General features: G+C 45.4%; 1 protein-coding gene across 4 annotated transcripts in view; it reads right to left on the minus strand.

Moving 5' to 3' along the window:
- LOC137380364 (cadherin-related family member 4-like) overlaps window positions 1-20,670 on the minus strand; it is a 177,448-nt gene that overhangs the window by 56,661 nt on the left and 100,117 nt on the right. For all 4 annotated transcript variants that reach the window (XM_068052295.1, XM_068052294.1, XM_068052291.1 and 1 more), the window contains exons 9-13: window positions 15,277-15,457; window positions 13,402-13,552; window positions 10,301-10,403; window positions 7,422-7,631; window positions 960-1,105 (exon numbers count right to left, since the gene is read on the minus strand). In XM_068052295.1, the coding sequence (XP_067908396.1) occupies window positions 960-1,105; window positions 7,422-7,631; window positions 10,301-10,403; window positions 13,402-13,552; window positions 15,277-15,457 (791 nt within the window). The remainder of the gene's footprint in view (window positions 1-959; window positions 1,106-7,421; window positions 7,632-10,300; window positions 10,404-13,401; window positions 13,553-15,276; window positions 15,458-20,670) is intronic.

Consider the following 20,670-nt stretch of genomic DNA (forward strand, 5'->3'; position numbering starts at 1 on the left):
CCCTCAAGGCTACTCCACCATTCAATTAGATCATGGTTGATCTGAAACCACCTGCATTTACTGATCTTAGATTCGTATCCCTTCGTATCCTTCCCTCACAAAAATCTGTCAATCTGAAAATTTCATATGACCCACAGCATCTATCTTGGGCAGTGTTCCTGGTTTCCACTTCCCTTTGAGTGATAAAGTTCTTCCTGGTTTCCCTCCTGAACAGCCTTGCCCCAATTTTAAGGTGATGCCCCTTGTTCTGGATTCTCCCATCAGAGGAAATAGTTTCTGCCTATCTACCCTATTGAATCCTTTAAACATCTCAATTAGATCACCCCTTATTCTTCTATACTCAAAGGAATACAAGCCTAGCCTATGTAACCCGTCCTCACCTACTGATCCAGGATATCTCCATTATCCTAGGCTCTTAAATCTCATCAATCAACTTAGGATGGGCAGGAAGTGAAGGAAAATCTTTGATATCTGGTAGGCGATGGATTTGGCTGACTCATGGGGTCTCACATCTAAGAATGAGGGGCAGGAGTGAGTTTGCAGCAGGGACAAATTTAGCTTTCCTCCTCCCTTTCTTGGCCCCATGTGGAAAATAGAAATAAAACTAACTTGCCTGGAGCTTCCTTCTTCCTGCTGTCTTCACCTGGTGTGGAAACCACTGTGGTTTCAAGCTGCCAGTTAAAATTGCAGTTGAATCCTGATGATGGCACTGGGACATGACATTCATAGGTGAAGAAGAATCCTTCTGATTCCAAACTAGAGCAGGTTAAAATTTGGAAAGGTGTGTTCCTGGCAACTTTCCAGCAGGTGAGTTACCCAGCTTATTTTATCTGCCCACCCTCCCAGTTTCTACTTCCTCTGTGACACACCCTGACACTCATTCTCTCTCATAGATCGGCACTCCCTGCCACAGCCCAGGAAGTTGCTCTCGCGCATATACCCAATGCTCTCCGTCATACCTCAACTTTGATAGTGTACTGGGCATAGCTTGTTCTTTGTTGGGAGCTGTCAAATACCACATCGTCAGTCATGTCCACAGCCTGGATTGTTAGTGTATAGGTGTCAATCCTTTCAAAGTCAAGCGGGACCAAATTATTGATTTGACCTGGGAAAATAATGATTGGAAACTGAATCAGAAGGCAACTGAAGTGTGAAATTGTGGAGGTTCTACAATACGAAGTAATTGTATAGGAAAGGTAAACCCTTTACATTAGGAACACAGGTACAAGGGTCGGCCATTCAGCTCCTTGAGCCTGCTCCATCATTCAGTTAGGTTGTGGCTGATCTATACCTCAAATCTATTTACCCGCCTTAATTTCATATCCCTCGGTACCCATACCCAACAAAAATCTATTGATTTTGGTCTTGAAATCTCCAATTGACCCCCAACATCTGCAGCCTTTTGGTGGAGAGAATTACAGATTTCTATTGACATTTATGCAAAAAAGTGCTTCCTGATTTCACTCTTAAAGTCATTTATAGAGTCATAGAATCATTTAAGGCATAGAAGGAGGCCATTCAGCCCATCGAGTCCATGCCAGCAAATGGCTTCGCTCGAATTTTAAGGTATGCCCTCTTGCTTTGAATTCTCCCACCAGTGGAAATAGATTCTGTATATCTACCCTATCAAATCAGGTTCCAATTTTTTTTTTAAATGCCTGCCAGAAAACACAGATCTGTCTGAAGTTCGGAAGCCTCTGCTCCTGCTCCCAGCACCTGTCTGCTGTGAATATGGGTATAGGTAGAAACATTTGGTGGGCCAGATGCTACCCCGCGGGCCATATGTTGGACAACCCTGGGGTAGACACTGAGATGTTATTTCCCCTGGCTGTGGAATCTAGAACACAGGGGGTACAGTCTCAGGATAAGGGATCAATCATTTAAGACTGAGATGAGGAGAAATTGCTTTCACTCAAAGGTTGTGAATTTTTGGAATTCTCTACCCTGAGGATTGTAGCTGCTCCATCGCTGAATATATTTAAGGCTGAAATGCAGAGATTTTTGGTATCTCAGGGAATCAAGTGCTATGCGGAGCAGGCAGGAAAGTGGAGTTGAGGTAGAAGATCAGCCACATTCGGACTGAATGGCGGAGCAGGCTTGAGGGGTCAAATGGTCTACTCCTGCTCCTATTTCATGTGTACTAATGTTCTTTTCAACCTATCCTGATAGCTTAACCCTCTAAGCTTTGGTTTCATTCCAAGTTAAACCATGAGAGTAGATCAAAGCGGCATAGCGTCAAACTAGTGAAAGACATTTGGGACTGATGACAAGAGGTTATTCCTCACACTGTCACCAATATGTGGAATGGGCTTCAAGGTAAAGCAGAAGAAGCAGGAACCATAGATTCATATGAACATACGAATTAGGAGCAGGAGTAGGCCACTCGGCCCTTCGAGCCTGCTGCGCCATTCAATAAGTTCATGGCTGAACTGATTACTCCACATTTCCACCTACCCCCAATAACCTTCAATCCTCTTAATTATCAAGAATCTATCTACCTCTGCCTTAAAATATTCAAAGACTCTGCTTCCACTGCCTTTTGAGGATGAGAATTCCAAAGACTCACGACCCTCTGAGAGAAAAAAATTCTCTTCATCTCTGTCTTAAATGGGCAACCCCTTATTTTTAAACAGTGACCCCTAGTGCGAGATTCTCCTACTAGGGGAAACATTCTTTCCACAGCCACCCTGTCAAGATCCCTCAGGATCTTGTACGTTTCAATCAAGTCGCCTCTTACTGTTCTAAATTCCAGAAGATACAAGCCGAGCCTGTCCAATCTTTCCTCATGAGACAAACTGCCCATTCCAGGTATTAGTCTAGTAAACCTTCTCTGTACTGTCTCCAATGCATTTACATCCTTCCTCAAATAAGGAGACCAGTACTGTACACAGTACTCCAGATGTGGTCTCACCAATGTCCTGTATAGCTGAAGCATAACCTCCCTACTTTTGTATTCAATTCCTCTCGCGATAAACGATAACATTCATAGAGTCATAGAGTTATACAGCACAGAAGCAGGCCCTTCGGCCCATTGTGTCTGTGCCAGCCATCAAGTACCTAACTATTCTAATCCCATTTTCCAGCACTTGGCCTGTAACCTTGTATGCTATGATGATTCAAGTGCTCATCTAAATACTTCTTAAATGTTGTGAGGGTTCCTGCCTCTACCACCTCTTCAGGCAGTGTGTTCCAGATTCCAACCACCCTCTGGGTGAAAAATAATTTCCTCAAATCCCCTCGAAACCTCCTTCCCTTTACCTTAAATCTATGCCCCCTGGTTATTGACCTCTCCGCTAAGGGAAAAGTCTCTTCCTATCTAACCTATCAATGCCCCTCATAATTTTGTACACATTCTATTAGCTTTCCTAATTACGTGCTGTACCTGCATACTAAACATTTGCAATTCATGCACTAGGACACCCAGATCCCTCTGCATCTCAGAGCTCTGCAATCTTCTCACCATTTAGATAATATGCTTCTTTTTATTCTTCCTGCCAAAGTGCACAATTTCACACTTTCCCACATTATACTCCATTTGCCAGATCTTTGCCCACTCACTTAACCTATCTATATCCCTTTTTACCCTCCTTATGTCCTCTTCACAAGTTACTTTCCTACCTATCTTTGTGTCATCAACAAATTTAGCAACCATACCTTCGGTCCCTTCATCTAAGTCATTTATATAAATTGTAAAAAGTTGAGGCCCCAGCACAGATCCCTGTGGCACACCACTCGTTACATCTTGCCAACCAGAAAATTACCCCTTTATGCTTACTTTCTGTTTCCTGTTAGCTAACCAATCTTCTATCTATGCCAATATGTTACCCCCTACACCATGAGCTTTAATTTTCTGCAAAAACCTTTGATGTGGCACCTTATCAAATGCCTTCTGGAAATCTAAGTGCAATACATCCACAGGTTCCCCTTTATCCACAGCACATGTAACTCCTTCAAAGAACTCCGATAAATTGGTTAAACATGATTTCCCTTTCACAAAAACATGTTGCCTCTGCCTGATGACCTTGACTTTTTCTAAATGCCCTGCTATAAAAGCTTCTAACATTTTCCCTAAGACAGTTGTTAAGCTAACTTGCCTGTAGTTTCCTGCTTTCTGTCTCCCTCCCTTTTTGAATAAAGGAATTACATTGGCTATTTTCCAATCTAAGGGAACCTTCCCCGAATCTAGGGAATTTTGGAAAATTAGAACTAACGCATCAACTATCTCACTAGCCACTTCTTTAACACCCTAGGATGAAGTCCATCAGGACCCAGGGACTTGTCAGCCCGCAGCTCCAACAATTTGTTCAGTACCACTTATCTGGTGATTTAATTTTCGTGAGTTCCTCCCTCCCTTCCATTTCCTGACTCACAGCTAATACAGGGATATTACTTGTATCCTTAATAGTGAAGACCGATGCAAATATCTGTTCAATTCATCTGACATCTCCTTATTATCCATTATTAATTCCCAGACTCAATTTTTATAGGACCAACACTCACTTTGTTAACTCTTCTCTTTTTAAAATATCTATAGAAACTCTTACTATCTGTCTTTATATTTCTAGCTAGCTCTACTTTTACCTTCCTAATTAATCTTTTAGTCCTTCTTTGCTTTTTTTAAATATTCTGCCCAATCTTCTGACCTGCCTCCCATCTTTGCGCTATTATAGGCTTTTTCTGTAAGTTTGATACTATCTTTAACTGTTTTAGTTAAGCACGGATGGTGGGTCCCACCCTTGGAATTTTTCTTTCTTGTTGAAATGTATCTATTCTGTGTATTCTGAAATATCCCCTTAAATGTCTGCCACTACATCTCTATTGACCTATCCTTTAACCTGATTTGCCAATTCACTTTAGCTAGCTCTACTTTCATGCCCTCATAATTGCCTTTATTTAAGTTTAAAATACTAGTTTTGGACCCACTCTTCTCTGCCTCAAACTGAATGTAAAATTAAATCATATTATGATCGCTTCTACCGAGGGGTGCCTTAATTATGAGGTCATTAATTATTCCTATCGCGTTGCACAGTACCAGGTCTGGTATAGCCAGCTCTCTGATTGGCTCGAGAATGTATTGTTCTAAGAAATTATCCTGAAAACATTCTATGTACTCCTCATCTAGGCTACCCCTGCCCATCTGATTTTTCCAGTCTATATGTAAGTTAAAATCCCCCATAATTATCGCTGTACCTTTCTGACAGGCTGCCATTATTTCTTCCTTTATACCCCATCCCACAGTGTGGTTAATGTTAGGTGGCCTGTACACCACTCCCAGAAGTGACTTCTTGCCTTTATGATTTCTCAACTCTGTGCAAACTGCTTCTACATCCTGGTCTCCTAAACTTAGGTCAGCCCTCCCTATTGCACTAATACCATCATTAATTAACAGAGCTACCCCTCCACCTTCTCCTAGATTCCTGTCCTTCCTAAATGCCATGTACCCTTCAATATTCAGGTCCCAATCTATGTCGTCCTGCTGCCATGTCTCTGTAATGGCTATCAGATAGTACTTATTTATTTCTATTTGTGCTCTCAGTTCATCTGTCTTGTTTCGAATGCTACGTGCATTCAGATATAGCGCCTTTAGTTGTGTCCTTTTATTATTTTTGTAACCTCTAGCCTTATCTGTTGATTTACTTAGATTTGTACGCTCTGTCCCTTCCTGTAACAGTCTGTTTATCATTTCCCATATTAATACCTTTCTCTCTTGCCTTGTCTCTACTCCTTGATTTACCATATCTTCCTAAATTTGATCCCTTGCCCCCACTATTCAGTTTAAAACCCTCTCTACTTCTCTAGTTATGCGGCTCGCTAGAACACTGGCTCCAACGGTACAGCCACCACTTTCCCCAGTACTGGTGCCAGTGTCCCACGAACCGGAACCTACTTCTACCACACCAGTCTTCAAGCCAGGCATTCACTTCTCTAATCTTATTTGCCCTATGCCAATTTACACATGGCTCTGGTAATAATTTGGGGTTCTGTTTCTTCATTTGGCACCTAGTTCCTCATACTAACTATGCAGAACCTCATTCCTTGTCCTGCCTATGTCACTGCTACCTACATGGACCACGACACTGGATCCTCCCCCTCCCACTGTAAGTTCCTCTCCAGCCCTGAGCAGATGTCCCGAACCCCGGCACTGGGCAGGCAACACAACCATCTGGACTCTCGCTCTTTGCTGCAGAGAACAGTGTCAATCCCCCTCACTATACTGTCTCCTATTACCACTACATTCCTTTTTTCTCCCTCCACTTGAATGGCTTCCTCTACCATGGTGCCATGGTCAGGTTGCTCATCCACCCTGCAGCCCCCACTCTCAACCAAACAAGCTGAAAGAACCTCAAACCTGTTGAACAATCGCAAAGGCTGAGGCTCCTACACTGCTGTCCTCTGGGTCACCTTACCTACCTCAGCTGCAGCTACACTCTCCTGACACTGACCACTGACCAAATCAGAAGACCCTATCCTAAGGGGTGTGACCACCTCCTGGTACAAAATGTCCAGGTAAGTTTCCCCCTCCCTGATGTGTCGCAGTGTCTGCAGTTCAATGACTCTGAGCCGAAGCTCTTCGAGCCGCAAACACTTACCGCAGACATGCTTACCCTGGATCACACTGGCATCCAGGAGCTCCCACATGCTGCAGCTGTGACACATCACCTGTCCTGCCATCCTTAATGTGTTTTAATTGACTACTTAATTATTTTATTCAATTATTTATTTTATTTTCCTTTTTTTTCAGGGAACTGTATTGGGGAGACTGTAGATTTCCTCTGATTCGTTAGGCTACAATGAAGTATCATCCTTGACTCAGTGGATAGCACGCTTGTCGCCGAGTCAAAAGGTTGTGGGTTTCAGCCCCACTCCAGAGACTTGAGCACAAATTCAGGCTGACACTTCAATGCATCTTTCAGACGAGATGTTAAACCAAGGCCCTGTTTGCCCTTTCAAGTGGATGTAAAAGATCCATTGCACTATTTCAAAGAAAGCACCTAACTTATTCCTGGGCAACTTTCATTCTTCAAGCACCATCAATAAAACAGATTATCTGAACATTTATCACATTGCTAATTGTGGGATCTTGCTGTGCCTAAATACGTTGCCACATTTGCTACATTACAACAGTGACTACAATTCAAAAGTACTTCATTGACTGTAAAGCACTTTGGTATAACATAAGGTCATGAAATGCGCTATATAAATGCAAGTCCTTTCCTTTTCAAATGGGACAATGGTCTTCGTTGTTTGTATCCTGTGATCTTGTGGCAGTGTACTCACTCACAACTCTACCCAGCATCCTATCCAGTTCTTTTAATCTTCCTCACTCCCCCACCCCCACCCCATCCCACTCAGCCCCAGTTAGGACCTCAGCCAGTGCCTTGAACAGACTCAGTCACTTCACCAACATGAAGAACACTAACCAGTGTACGGATGAATGTAGAAGGTTGGTGGAGCATGTCCAACAATGGAGAAACGCACATCGTTATAGACCCAGTCAGCATCTGTAGCATTCACTACGCCCACCTGTGTGTTCACTGGACTGTTTTCTAGAACCGAAAACGTTTTGGTGCCGTGAAAGACTGGGGGAAACTCATTGACTTGAGTGACAGTCACCAGCATCAAGATAGTCGCTGAAAACAAATCAGAAAATTCGAGATTAGAAAGGCGATAAAACAAACCCCTTTATTCAGCACCACCTGCAATAAGAGGTTTTCCTCTCCTGAAGGTGCAAGAAATATAAAAACATACAATAAAAGCTTCTACAAGTGTATAAAAAGGAAGAGAGTAGCTAAAGGAAACATTGGTTCCCTTAGAGGATGAGACTGGCGAATTAATAATGGGAAACAAGGAAATGGCAGACACTTTAAACAAATATTTTGTATCTGTCTTCATAGTAGAAGACACTAAAAACATTGCAACAACAGTAGAAAATCAAGGGTTGGAAAGGAGGGAGGAAATTAAAACAATCATTATCAATTGAGAAAAAGTACTGGGCAACATTATGGGACCAAAGGCTGACAAGTCCCCAGACCAATGGTCTGTATCCTAGGATCTTAAAAGAAGTGGCTCTAGAGATAGTGGATGATTGTAATCTTCCAAAAATTCCCTAGGTTTTGGGAAGGTCCCAGCAGATTGGAAAACCACAAATGTAATACCCTATTCAAGAAAGGGGTGTGACAGAAATCAGGAAACTGTAGGCCAGTTAGCCTAACTTCTGTCATTGGGAAATGCTGCAATCCATCATTAAGGAAGTAGTATCAGGGCATTTAGAAAATCATAATACAATCAGGCAGAGTCAACATGGTTTTATGAAAGGGAAATCATGTTTGACAAATTTATTCACGTTCTTTAAGGATGTAATGAGGAGGATGGATAAAGGAGAACCAGTAGATGTATCGTATTTGGATTTTCAAAAGGCATTCGATAAGGTGCCACATAAAAGGTTACAACACGATAAAAGCTCATGGTGTTAGTGGTAATATATTAGCATAGATAGAGGATTGGCTAACTAATTGGAAACAGAGAGTCAAGATAAATAGATCATTTTCAGGTTGGCAAAGTGCAACTAGTGGAGTGGAACAGGAATCAGTGCAGAGGCCTCAACTATTTACAGCCTATATTAATGACTTGGATGAAGGGACCCAGTGTATTGTAGCCAATTTTGCCGACGGTACAAGTTGTGAGGAGGACATAAGGAGTCTGCAAAGAGATATAAGGCTTGAGTTTCAGCAGCCCTCGATGTCAAGATACGTGTTGGGGCCGGGTGAAGATGGATCCGGATGAACCTTGACACCGGCAGGGCCTGGCTCAATCCTCCCGGTAACAGTGAGGCACTGTAGCAGCGCCCCCGCTGCTGGGCAACGGGACCAGAATTAACATAGTCACATGAATAAAATTAATACATTTACATATACTTACCTCAGATCTTGAGAGCCCACCGCGATCTTTGGTGTGGCGGCTGGCACTCCCACGCCTTTGGATCCCCATTGGGGGAAACGAGGCACGCACACTGGTGGGGAGGGGGTAGGAGGTAGGTTTATCAGTGTGGGGTGGTGGGGGTGGGGGTCAAATGAACGTCATGGGTGTAGAGGATGGTGAGAAGGGTTGTACTTTAAACTTGGTGCAGTTTGGGGCCGGGGGGCAGTGTGAAAGGTCAAACGTTAAAGGTAAGTGTTTTGGGGGGGAAGGGAAAGTAGTTAATGTAATTGTTATTGGGGGGGAGAGGGACAAAAGAAATGAATATATTTAATTTTATTGAATATGTCTTTAAATATTTAAATAAGCCAGCAGGGCTGACTGCCCTTTAAAAATGGCATCAGCGCCTGCACACAAAGGCAGCTGACGCCATTTCCGGGGACAGACAGCCCGCCCCCTCCACATGATTGGGGGGTTGCGGGCCGCCCCGGCTATTTAAATGAGCCGCCACCTGAAGATTGCGGCAGCTCTTTGGCGTGCGGCCGCATGGGCGGGTCGCCATTTCTTGAGCTCTTTGCTGAGATCGGCTCTCCGTGGGTGAGTACCTCATCCACTGTGTAGTAACTATTGAGGGAGCCTTTATTTTGATTGCAGCTGTTTGGGTGCTCCAAATACCCTCAGCTTCTACCGGCTACAGAGGGAAATAAGCCAAGGTCCTGCTTCTGATTTTGTATCCAGGTGTCAGCCCTGGTCAGTGATAGCACTCCCTGTCACCTTTGAATCATAGCTACAAGACCCACTCCAGAGATTCAGCACACAATGCAGGCTGAGGGAGTGCTGCACTGTCAGAGGTGCTGTCTTTCTGTTGCGATGTTAAACCAAAGCCCTGTCTGCCCTTTCAGGTGGATGCAAAAGATCCCATGGCACTTTTTGAAAAAGAGCAAGTGAGCTCCTGACCAATGTTTATCCCTTAACCAACATCACTAAAACAGATGAGCTGGTCATTATCATATTGCAGTTTGTGGGATCTTGCTGTGTACAAATAGGCTGCTGTGTTTCCTATATTACAACAGTGACTACACTTCAAAAGTAGTTCATTGGCTGTAAAGTGCTTTGGTCATGAAAGTTGCTGCATAAATGGACCTTCTTTCTTTCTGATCCAATGGAATTGCAGGAATAAGCAGGAGTGAATGTTGGGTGAAGACAGGGATGTGAAGGTTTCCTCTCGGGTGAGGTACCAGCAGGTTACCAGTGTCTTCAGTTCAGGAGATGGGAAAATGAGGGCACAAAATTGGTGAGGACAAGGATAACGTCCGTGACAACTGATTTAAGGTATAGTTTGAGGTCAGTAACTGTGCAGCCCTCAGACAATTGTGATTCTTACTTGTCCGTGGGGGTGTTCCATCATCTGTCACAATGACCGTGGCTGTGTACTGGAAATCCAGACTTGCTATCTTGGCAGAGTCATAATCGAGGCTCTCATTCACCTACAAAAGCAGAGAGCGTAAATTGTTAGTGGTGAGGCAGCAACCGTGGGGCCCCTGGAGCCATTCCTGCCTTGCCACTCGGCTGCACCAAACCCACGGCTGCTGGACGCCCTGCCAAGCAGCAGGGGGTGCCCACAGCACTCCCAGGCCCAGTAGGACAACCAAGTCTTTCTCCATCCTGTGCACAATGTCACTCAATACTGCCCTCAGCAAGTGCTCGAGCAGAGCATCTAAGAGTCCTCAGCCAATGGAAAGAGGTGGGTGTGCCTGGAGCCGGATGAGAGTCAGGATGCCATTCCCTTTCCAGTGAATTTATTACTCAAATCCCCCCCTCCTCCCTAAGCCTAGAAATTAGGCCTCGACCAATAGGGCAGAGCCCCACTTCCTACCGGGATGGAGTAGGCTGCTTACCATCTCTCAGGCAGGAAGTGGGGCTCCTTGCTGTTGGAAGAGGAGGTGGTGCTGGCATCGTTCCAGCTGGGAATTATATCAGCTGCTTAAAGGCTGGCACTTTTTGCAGGATCCACCTTCCATTTTGAATTACCCCAGCAGCTTGTACACCACATGCTGAACTCACGCTTACTGGCTTACAAGACCCCCGCCTTCCTCCCTCACCAACACTATTTAAAAGGAATCATGCAATAATTACAGGTAAGTTGCTGGATTACTGTTTCAGCCCACTGTTTGACTGCTGGGTGTTTTTGGCAGTGTTCTAGCACTCTCTACACAGAAAGAGGTTTTGCTGCTGTTGCATTTTTGCTCTTTGCCTCACAAATTGCCTGGCTCCAAACACGGGTGGTCTGGTCGGACTGCCTTTGGGAATAGACCAGTGGAAGCAACAAGAAGATATCACAGAGCAGGAGAAGTGTTCTTCAGGGAGAACTTCTCCTACCTCAACAGCAATGTCTGAGGCACCTTCACTTCACCAAGGAGGGGAACACTGAGCTCTGTCACCTGCTGCAGCCACAACTGTGGCCTCAAAGCAGGGTATGGACGGCACCGGCTATGGCTTTCAAGGTCACCGTGACATTTCTCTTCACAAAATCATCTTGCCCCTCAGTCTTTATACCACAGCCTGCTTTCTGCTGCAGAAGGTGACATCAGCAATATCTCCCAGTTTGCAGTGCACCCCGCTGCATCAGGGCGATCAACAAAGATCTCTGCATCCGCAGGAACACTTACATCTCCTTCCATGTTGATAGAAAGAAGCAGGACAAAACCTTCGCCATGGTGTAAGGTGCCACTAACTGCACATACAAGCCAGACTTTTACTGGGTCTGTAAAAACAGGACCAGTGGCGGGGAGCCGTAAAATGCAGCCGGGACACGTTCAAACGGAAGTTCAGAATTTTATGAACAGCGCAAGGGAATCATGGGGCTTCAGAGCCCTGCCTGGTTAAAGGAGGCAGCAAGGAGCAAAGAGTTCATTGCTTCCTCTGCCAAGCAGCTGGACTGAGAGCCGATGCACTTTGGAAAGGAAGGTGGGAATTGAGGCCATTGCCAGATGGTGGCTGAACGGGGGTGGGGGCGGTAAAGGTGGTAAAGGTGGCATCACTAACTGGGGGGGGGGGGGTGGCTGTGAACATGCCATCATTGGGGGGGGATGGTGCATTCTGCAAGGGACACTGAGGGGCAGTGATATCTGCTCCCAAGGGACGAGCAAGGGAAAGGTTTTTGGAGGAGGTGGGCTGCCAATAATGCACAGAGCTAGGAGAGAACCCACCTGCCATGTGTCTGATCCACCCAGTCTTCATGGCAGCCCCCCACCCGAGGAGGAGGAGGAGCAGCGCAGAGGGCAGGAGGTCCAGGCACCAGCAGGAATGTCAGGAGCAACAAAAGGGCCAGCCTCCGGGTTGGCATGCTGGAGAAGGATGCAGAGGGGAGCATCAACTGCCTCCTGAGCGAAGAAGGGCCAATCCCTGGGAGCAAGTCTACCTTACACTGCTCAACTATCTCTGGACACCCAAGGCCAGTGGCATTGAAGATAACTGTGGCGGTCAACTCTACGCCTCCTGATCTTTCCAGGGATCCATTGGAAACAGGTGTGGGATCTCACAGGCTGTGGCCCATCGGTGCATCAAGGAGATGACCAATGCTATGTTCAGACTCATAGTGTGCGCTCTGCATCACCAGCCTGGCACCTTGATCAACAGAAAGGGATTTCACTCACTCAACAGGCAGCTGGTTTGCGGCCACAGGCAGCACACCTTATGGATCTGTACCCGTAATCCCAGCACCCTCCCCGTGCCCGTAATCCCAGCACACTCCCCGTGCCCGTAATCCCAGCACACTCCCCGTGCCCGTAATCCCAGCACACTCCCCGTGCCCGTAATCCCAGCACACTCCCCGTGCCCGTAATCCCAGCACCCTCCCCGTGCCCGTAATCCCAGCACCCTCCCCGTGCCCGTAATCCCAGCACTCTCCCCGTGCCCGTAATCCCAGCACTCTCCCCGTGCCCGTAATCCCAGCACCCTCCCCGTGCCCATAATCCCAGCACTCTCCCCATGCCCGTAATCCCAGCACTCTCCCCATGCCCGTAATCCCAGCACTCTCCCCGTGCCCGTAATCCCAGCACACCCCCCGTGCCCCTAATCCCAGCACCTTCCCCATGCCTGTAATCCCAGCACTCTCCCTGTGCCCCTAATCCCAGCACCCTCCCCGTGCCTCTAATCCCAGCACACTCCCCGTGCCTCTAATCCCAGCACCCTCCCTGTGCCCGTAATCCCAGCACCCTCCCTTTGCCCGTAATCCCAGCACCCTCCCTGTGCCCGTAATCCCAGCACCCTCCCTGTGCCCGTAATCCCAGCACCCTTCTCTTGCCCGTAATCCCAGCACCCTCCCCATGCCCCTAATCCCAGCACTCTCCCCGTGCCCGTAATCCCAGCACCCTCCCCTTGCCCGTACTCCCAGCACCCTGCACCATTACTGTAATCCCAGTACCCTCCCCATGCCCATTTTCAGACAATATCTGATTTCTAGGCCTGGGAACAGTCTCTTACCCTCACACTATTGGCGTGATATTTGAATTTAAAACGCGAGTTGTCATTGGCTACAATTGTATATGAAAGATTAGTGTTGGAATAATCAGGATCACTGCAAGTCAGGTCGAAGAGGATTGTTTCAACAGGAGTTGTTTCTGGGATCTCAGCCCTGGAGGGAGACAGTAAGGAGACAGTGTTAACTGGATTGATCCCAATGTAAATGATACAGAATACATCCAGCTCTCTAATGCTGTGGAGTGGACAAATCTTTGGATTTTAAATTCCTGACGTCCTGCCACTTGCTGACTGTTTCTCTACGTTTTCCTCTCTCCTGCTGTTTCGCAGTAACTGCACAGATTGAACTAGTTATAATCTTGTCTTCTCACCCAGTCCTGGTTTCCTAACTGCTGGGCCTTGAACATTCAACTTGGTCTCTTGATTTAAACGCTTTTCACATTTAACAGATTAAGCGTTTGTCCAAAACCACCCTCGCAGCCAAATGGAGAACATCGACACCAGCAGGAGTTGAACAAGGAAAGATCATTAAATTGACCAATCCCACTCTTGCATGGACCATGTATTTTCTACTCTGCTCCACCCCTCTTCATTCCCCAATGAAGGATTCTCCAAATTGTTACAAACAATCTTCAATATCTCTGAGTCAACACTGCCGCTACGTCCTGGGTTACCTCTGTAATGAAAATAAACATTGTTAGATTATTGTTATATTCTGTTGCAATCAAAGACTCATTTCTTAATTTAAATTGGCAGAGAATTGCTCGATGCAGCTAATTCATCCATGGAGATGGTAACTCATTAAGATAAGGGCTGACAACGGATGAACAAAGGACTTGCATTTACATAGCGCCTTTCACAACCTCAGGGCATCCCATATCACTTTACAGCCAATGAAACACTTTTGAACTGTAGTCACTGCTGTAGTGGGCGAAATGCAGCTGCCAATTTGTGCACAGCAGGATCCCACAAACAGCATTGGGATAATGACCAGTTAATCCAATGTAGTGATGTTGGTTCTGGAATACATTTTGGCCAGGACACTGAGGAAAGCTCCCGGCTCTTTTGCAAAATAGTGCAATGGGATCTTTTACATCCCTCAGTACTGCACTGGAGAGTCAGCCTGGATTTTGTGCTCAAGTCTCTGACTCAGAGGTGAGATTGCTACCAACCTGACAAGTTGGATTGTGGCTGATCTGACCTGAGCTCAACAAAGAAGGCTACACTTGTGCTGGAGTTTGATCTCATCATTTGCTGCTGGATAGTTTTGTATCATTGCATTTATATGCAATGGGCGGCACAGTGGCGCAGTGGTTAGCACCGCAGCCTCACAGCTCCAGCGACCCGGGTTCAATTCTGGGTACTGCCTGTGTGGAGTTTGCAAGTTCTCCCTGTGTCTGCGTGGGTTTCCTCCGGGTGCTCCGGTTTCCTCCCACAGCCAAAAGACTTGCAGGTTGATAGGTAAATTGGCCATTATAATTGCCCCTAGTCTTGGTAGGTGGTAGGGGAATATAGGGACAGGTGAGGATGTGGTAGGAATATGGGATTAGTGTAGGATTAGTATAAATGGGTGGTTAATGGTCGGCACAGACTCGGTGGGCCGAAGGGCCTGTTTCAGTGCTGTATCTCTCAATCAAATCAAATCTAAATCAAATCAATATCATGCTGTAAGTTTATAACAATGACAGCCCACTCGGCTGGTCCCGGAAAGTGAATATCCCATGATATATCGCCATTGCCAAGACAGTCTGGAAGAGCCCTCCAACAGTTGACAGCCAGAGGCTATGAGTCCAATATCTTCCTGCCCTGTGAGAGACTGACAAAAGAAAAACTCTGAATAAAAAACTCAGAAGGAATTGTGTGGTTACTGGCACTTACACTAAAATGGGGGGAGTGCACTGTGGGTCATTATCATTCACATCCATCAGATATACTGTGACATTAGCCAAAGAGCTGTAGAGGTAGCTCTCATCAAAAGCTACAATTACCAACAGGTTGACTGCAAGTCCTGGTTTCTGATCCAGGTCAAGATTGTATGAGGTTTTGATGATCCCGGTTTCTGTATAATGACAAGGGAGAGAGAAGGTTAAAGATTGAACAGGACACAACTGCTGTTGCTAAAGGACCACAGGGAACGGAATAAGGCACAGGCAACACTCTACCTTCCTAACTCTCAGCAAGTGACTTCTTACAGACAACCACAAGAAAAGCTTGAAGATACTCTGCTTTTAAATTTGTCTTTAATGTATAAAATCTCCAGATAGTAGACTTACAGTATACAGGTATGTTGTATTTTGTAACATACAGGTTTTATACAATGTACACAGACATGTTAGATGCTGTAATGAGGGTACAATCTGTCTCTATGGAAGGACACACTAGAAGATTTAATAGTTCCCTGCTCCAGCTGTACTTAACCTCGTGACCAACAGCATCATTGCTCCCAGTTCTGAGGAATCCTAAAAGGTGACAAGGTCTATCCATTGCTGTATTACAGCAGATTTACTGATCAACATATCACAACACTGACAATGTTACACACCTTAACTGATACTGAGAGATGTAAAGATTAACAATGCCATTTACCTGCTTCACAAAACTTGTTTAAAATACAAGTCATTTTATTATTCTCTCCCTGAACCTTTTATTCCCAGTTATTTACACTACTGAATATGTTTTTCTTCAGCCTCTCAGGGTGGATTTGCAACATTTCTTTGAGATGAAAAGTTTGTTTGGCCATTCTTCTCTCCTTTGTCTCAGTTATCCCTGGTTATAAAAGTTGTTTTCCCTCCCCTTCCTTCCCATGGTAGATTTACAGTTCTTGCTGAAGTTCTGTCCATGTAGTCCTACCTAAGGTGGATTAACTCCCTGGCCAATCTCTAGGCAGCTCCACCTGAACAATTGGCCAGAACCCGGGTCCAGCTGATTGAGGGGCTGAGAGCAACCGCAGTGTTGGAAGCTCAATATCACTAACAATATCAAGAAGCCTCTTAAACACTCCCCTCCGTCCCTCCGCAAGCATCAGTCCCCATCTGAGACACAGAAATAACCTTACCCCATACAGAGCAAAAGTACAGTCTCATTCCCCCAGGTTTTAATTGAAGATTTAAAAAATGTAAAATGTAAAAACTCAATCCAGTCTTCTCTTTCGATATCTGAGTTGACATTGAATTCACCCACTCTAATGTACACTTCCTTCTCAGTCCTTGCACTGTTAATTTCACAATCCTTCAATCTGATTGGTTAAGGAGATACACAGTTGCTTGCCCTGTTCATTCAGGTCCCAGTTGCCCCGTTGCTGTCCCTGCACTGTTAATCAGCTTACACTTTCAGCAACTTGCCAGACTAAAAGTTTAAAAACCTGAACTTGCAAGTCGAGCTAATGGCAGACACCATAAAATGCCCTGCTACAGCAAATTATGGTCAGAAATCTTTATTTTTGATTGGAAACTGGAGCTGTTCTTCTTAGAGCAGAGATTTAATAGAATTTTGGTAGAATAAATAAGTCGAAACTGTTTCAGCTGGAAGGAGGGTGGGTAACCACAGGACACAGATTTAAGATAATTGGCAAAAGAACCAGAGATGACATAAGGAGAATTTATTTTTTACGCAGCAATTTGTTATGATGAGGAATGCACTGCCTGAAAGATGCTGGAAGCAGATTCGATAATAATTTTCTAAAGGGAATTGGATAAATCGTTGAAAAGGGAAGATTTTCAGGGCTTCGGGGAAAGAGCAGGGGAATGGGGCTAATGGATAGCTCTTTCAAAGAGCCAACACATGCAGAATGGGCCGAATGTGCAGCATCCACTAATTCTCTAAACATGGGGTTGTTCCCCATGATCTCAACAATTAAAGTTACCGATAGCAAAGGTCTGTCATTTGGTTTAAACAGGCAGATTTGGCCCATGCAAATAAAGCTCCTTACTGCTAAGGTGCTAAACCTTTCCTTTCTCCTCCTCTCTGCCTCCTATTTAAGCAGTGGTTCTGGTCCTGTAATTCTACCCTCTGGCCTCCAGATGGTGCTGCTGTGCCATAGAATAAATTAATTCTTCCACCATCTATTGGCACCATCTATTGGCACCATCTGTGGGAAGATAATGGGAGCAGCAAGCACCCAAAAATATTTCATATATCTGGTTACTGGTTTAGCAGCATTGTATCACATTCTAAATGTTGGATTTTTTTTAAATTTGGGAATTGATTTTAGAGAACACCCAAACTGTATTGATCGAACCATTGCAGTCAGTGAGTCACCAGCGTGTCACCGCCCTGAGATTAGTCACAGCAACAATATACAGGAAATTAATTAGAATCTTAGCATCAGAAATTGATGCTGCACAGAGGAGGCCATTCAGCCCATTGTATCTGTGCTGACTCTTTGATACAGCTATCTAACCAATTGCACTCCCTTGCACTTTCCCCACAGCACTGTAAATTTTTATCAAATCTCCTCTCAACCTTCTCTCCTTTAAGGAGAACAATCCCGAATTCTCCTGTCTCTCCATATAACCGAAGTCCCTCATCCCTGGTTCCATCCTAGGAAATGTCTTTTGCACTCTCCCCAAGGTCTTGATATCCTTTCTAACAGACAGAATTAGACACAGCACTCCAGTTGAGGCCTAACCACCGTTTTATAAAAGTTTAGCATTACTTCCTTACTGTTTTTAATTCTATTCCTCTATTAATAAAGCTAAGGATCCCATATGTCTTTTCAACAGCTTTATCGACTTGTCCTGCCAGCTTCAGAGACTTCTGTACGTACACCCTCAGGTCCCTCTGTTCTGACACTCCCTTTAAAATTCTACCATTTATGTTTATATTGCCTCTCCTCATTCTTCCCATCAAAATGTAGCACTGTACATTTCTCTGTTCAATTGCATCTGCCATTTGTCTGCCCATTTCACCTATCTCTGCCCTCCTGAAGTCTGTTACTATCCTCCTCACTGATTACGACATTTCCAAGTTTTATCTGCAAACTTTGAAATGATGCCCTGTAAACCCAAGTCCAGATCATTAATATATATCAAAAAGAGCAGTGGTTCCAATACTGACCCTTATGGGACATCACTAAAATTCTCTCCAGTCTGAAAAAAAACCAACTGCTCACTGCTGTCTGTCCCTAAGCCAAATTCATATCCATACTGCAACTGTACCTTTAATCCCATGAGCTTCAATTTTGCTGCCATGTTTATGATGAGACACTTGGTTAAACACCTTTTGAAAGTCCGTATACACAATGTCAACCTACTACTCCCATCAACACTCTCCGTTACATCATCAAACAACACAATCAAATTAGTCAAAAATGATTCTCCTTTAACAGTCAGTGCTGCCTTTCAATTATTAGCCCAGAACTTGTCCAGTGATTATGAGGAACAGCGTGCCCACTACGCTCTAATTCTATAAAATAAACTAAGTCAAAAATGAAAGAACTTACATTTATAGAAAGTCCTTTCACACCCTACAGCCAATGAAGTACTTTTGAAATATTTTTAAAAGGTGTGAAACTTCTGCATGTTGATGTTGAGAGACTTGGGTGTACTCATACAAGGAACACAGAAAGGTAGCATGTAGGTACAGTAAGCAATTAGGAAGGCAAATGTCATGTTGGCCTTTATTGCAATGGGATTGAAGTACAAGAAGAAGGATGTCTTGCTAAAATTATACAGAGTTTTGGTGAGAACACATCTGGGGTATTGCGTAGTTTTGGTCTCCATATTTAAGGAAGGGTATACTTGCCTTGGAAGCGGTACAGGGAAGGGTTACTTGATTGGTTCCTGGGATGAGAGAGTTGTCCAATGATGAGAGGCTGAGTAAATTAGACCTATACTCTCTGGAGTTTAGAAGAATGAGAGGTGATCTCATTGAAATATACAAGATCCTGAAGAGACTTGACAGGGTAGGCATCGAGAGGCTGGGGAATCTGGAACACAGGGGCACAGTCTCAGGGATCGATCATTTAGGACTGAGATGAGGAGAAATTCCTTCACTCAAAGGATTGTGAATCTTTTGGAATTGTCTACCCCAGAGGGTTGTGGATGATCCATCATTGAATATATTTAAGGTTGAGATAGACAGATTTCTGGTCTCTCAGCAAATCAAGGGATATGGAGAGCAGACGGGAAAGTGGAGTTGAGGCAGAAGATCAGCCATGTTCATATTAAATAGCGGAGCAGGCTCGAGGGGCTGTATGGTCTACTCCTGCTCCTATTTCTTATGTTTTTATGAAGTGTAGTCACTGTTGTAATGTAGGAAATGCAGAAGCCAATTTGCATACAGCAAGCTCCTACAAACAGCAATGTGATAATGACCTGATAATCTGCTTTTGTGATGTTGATTGAGGGATAAATATTGGCCAGCACACTGGGGAGAAATACCCGCTCTTCTTTGAAATAGCACCATGGAATCTATCGTGTCCACCTGAGTGGGCAGACGGAGCCTCACCGACTGTTAAAGACGGGGCAGACGGAGCCTCGCCGACTGTTAAAGACGGGGCAGACGGAGCCTCGCCTACTGTTAAAGACGGGGCAGACGAAGCCTCGCCTACTGTTAAAGACGGGGCAGACGGAGCCTCGCCGACTGTTAAAGACGGGGCAGACGGAGCCTCGCCTACTGTTAAAGACGGGGCAGACGGAGCCTTGCCTACTGTTAAAGACGGGGCAGACGGAGCCTTGCCTACTGTTAAAGACGGGGCAGACGGAGCCTCGCCCACTGTTATAGACGGGGCAGACGGAGCCTCGCCTACTGTAAAAGACGGGGCAGACGGAGCCTCGCCTACTGTTAAAGACGGGGCAGACGGAGCCTCGCCTAATGTTAAAGACGGGGCAGACGGAGCCTCGCCTACTGTTAAAGACGGGGCAGACGGAGCATCGCCTACTGTTAAAGACGGGGCAGACGGAGCATCGCCTACTGTTAAAGATGGGGCAGACGGAGCATCGCCTACTGTTAAAGACGGGACAGACGGAGCATCGCCTACTGTTAAAGACGGGGCAGACGCAGCATCGCCTACTGTTAAAGACGGGGCAGACGGAGCATCGCCTACTGTTAAAGACGGGGCAGACGGAGCATCGCCTACTGTTAAAGACGGGGCAGACGGAGCATCGCCTACTGTTAAAGATGGGGCAGACGGAGCATCGCCTACTGTTAAAGACGGGGCAGACGGAGCATCGCCTACTGTTAAAGACGGGGCAGACGCAGCCTCGCCTACTGTTAAAGACGGGGCAGACGGAGCCTCGCCTACTGTTAAAGACGGGGCAGACGGAGCCTCGC

This window comes from Heterodontus francisci, chromosome 19 (assembly GCF_036365525.1).
Source record: "Heterodontus francisci isolate sHetFra1 chromosome 19, sHetFra1.hap1, whole genome shotgun sequence".
Taxonomy (NCBI): Eukaryota; Metazoa; Chordata; class Chondrichthyes; order Heterodontiformes; family Heterodontidae; genus Heterodontus; species Heterodontus francisci.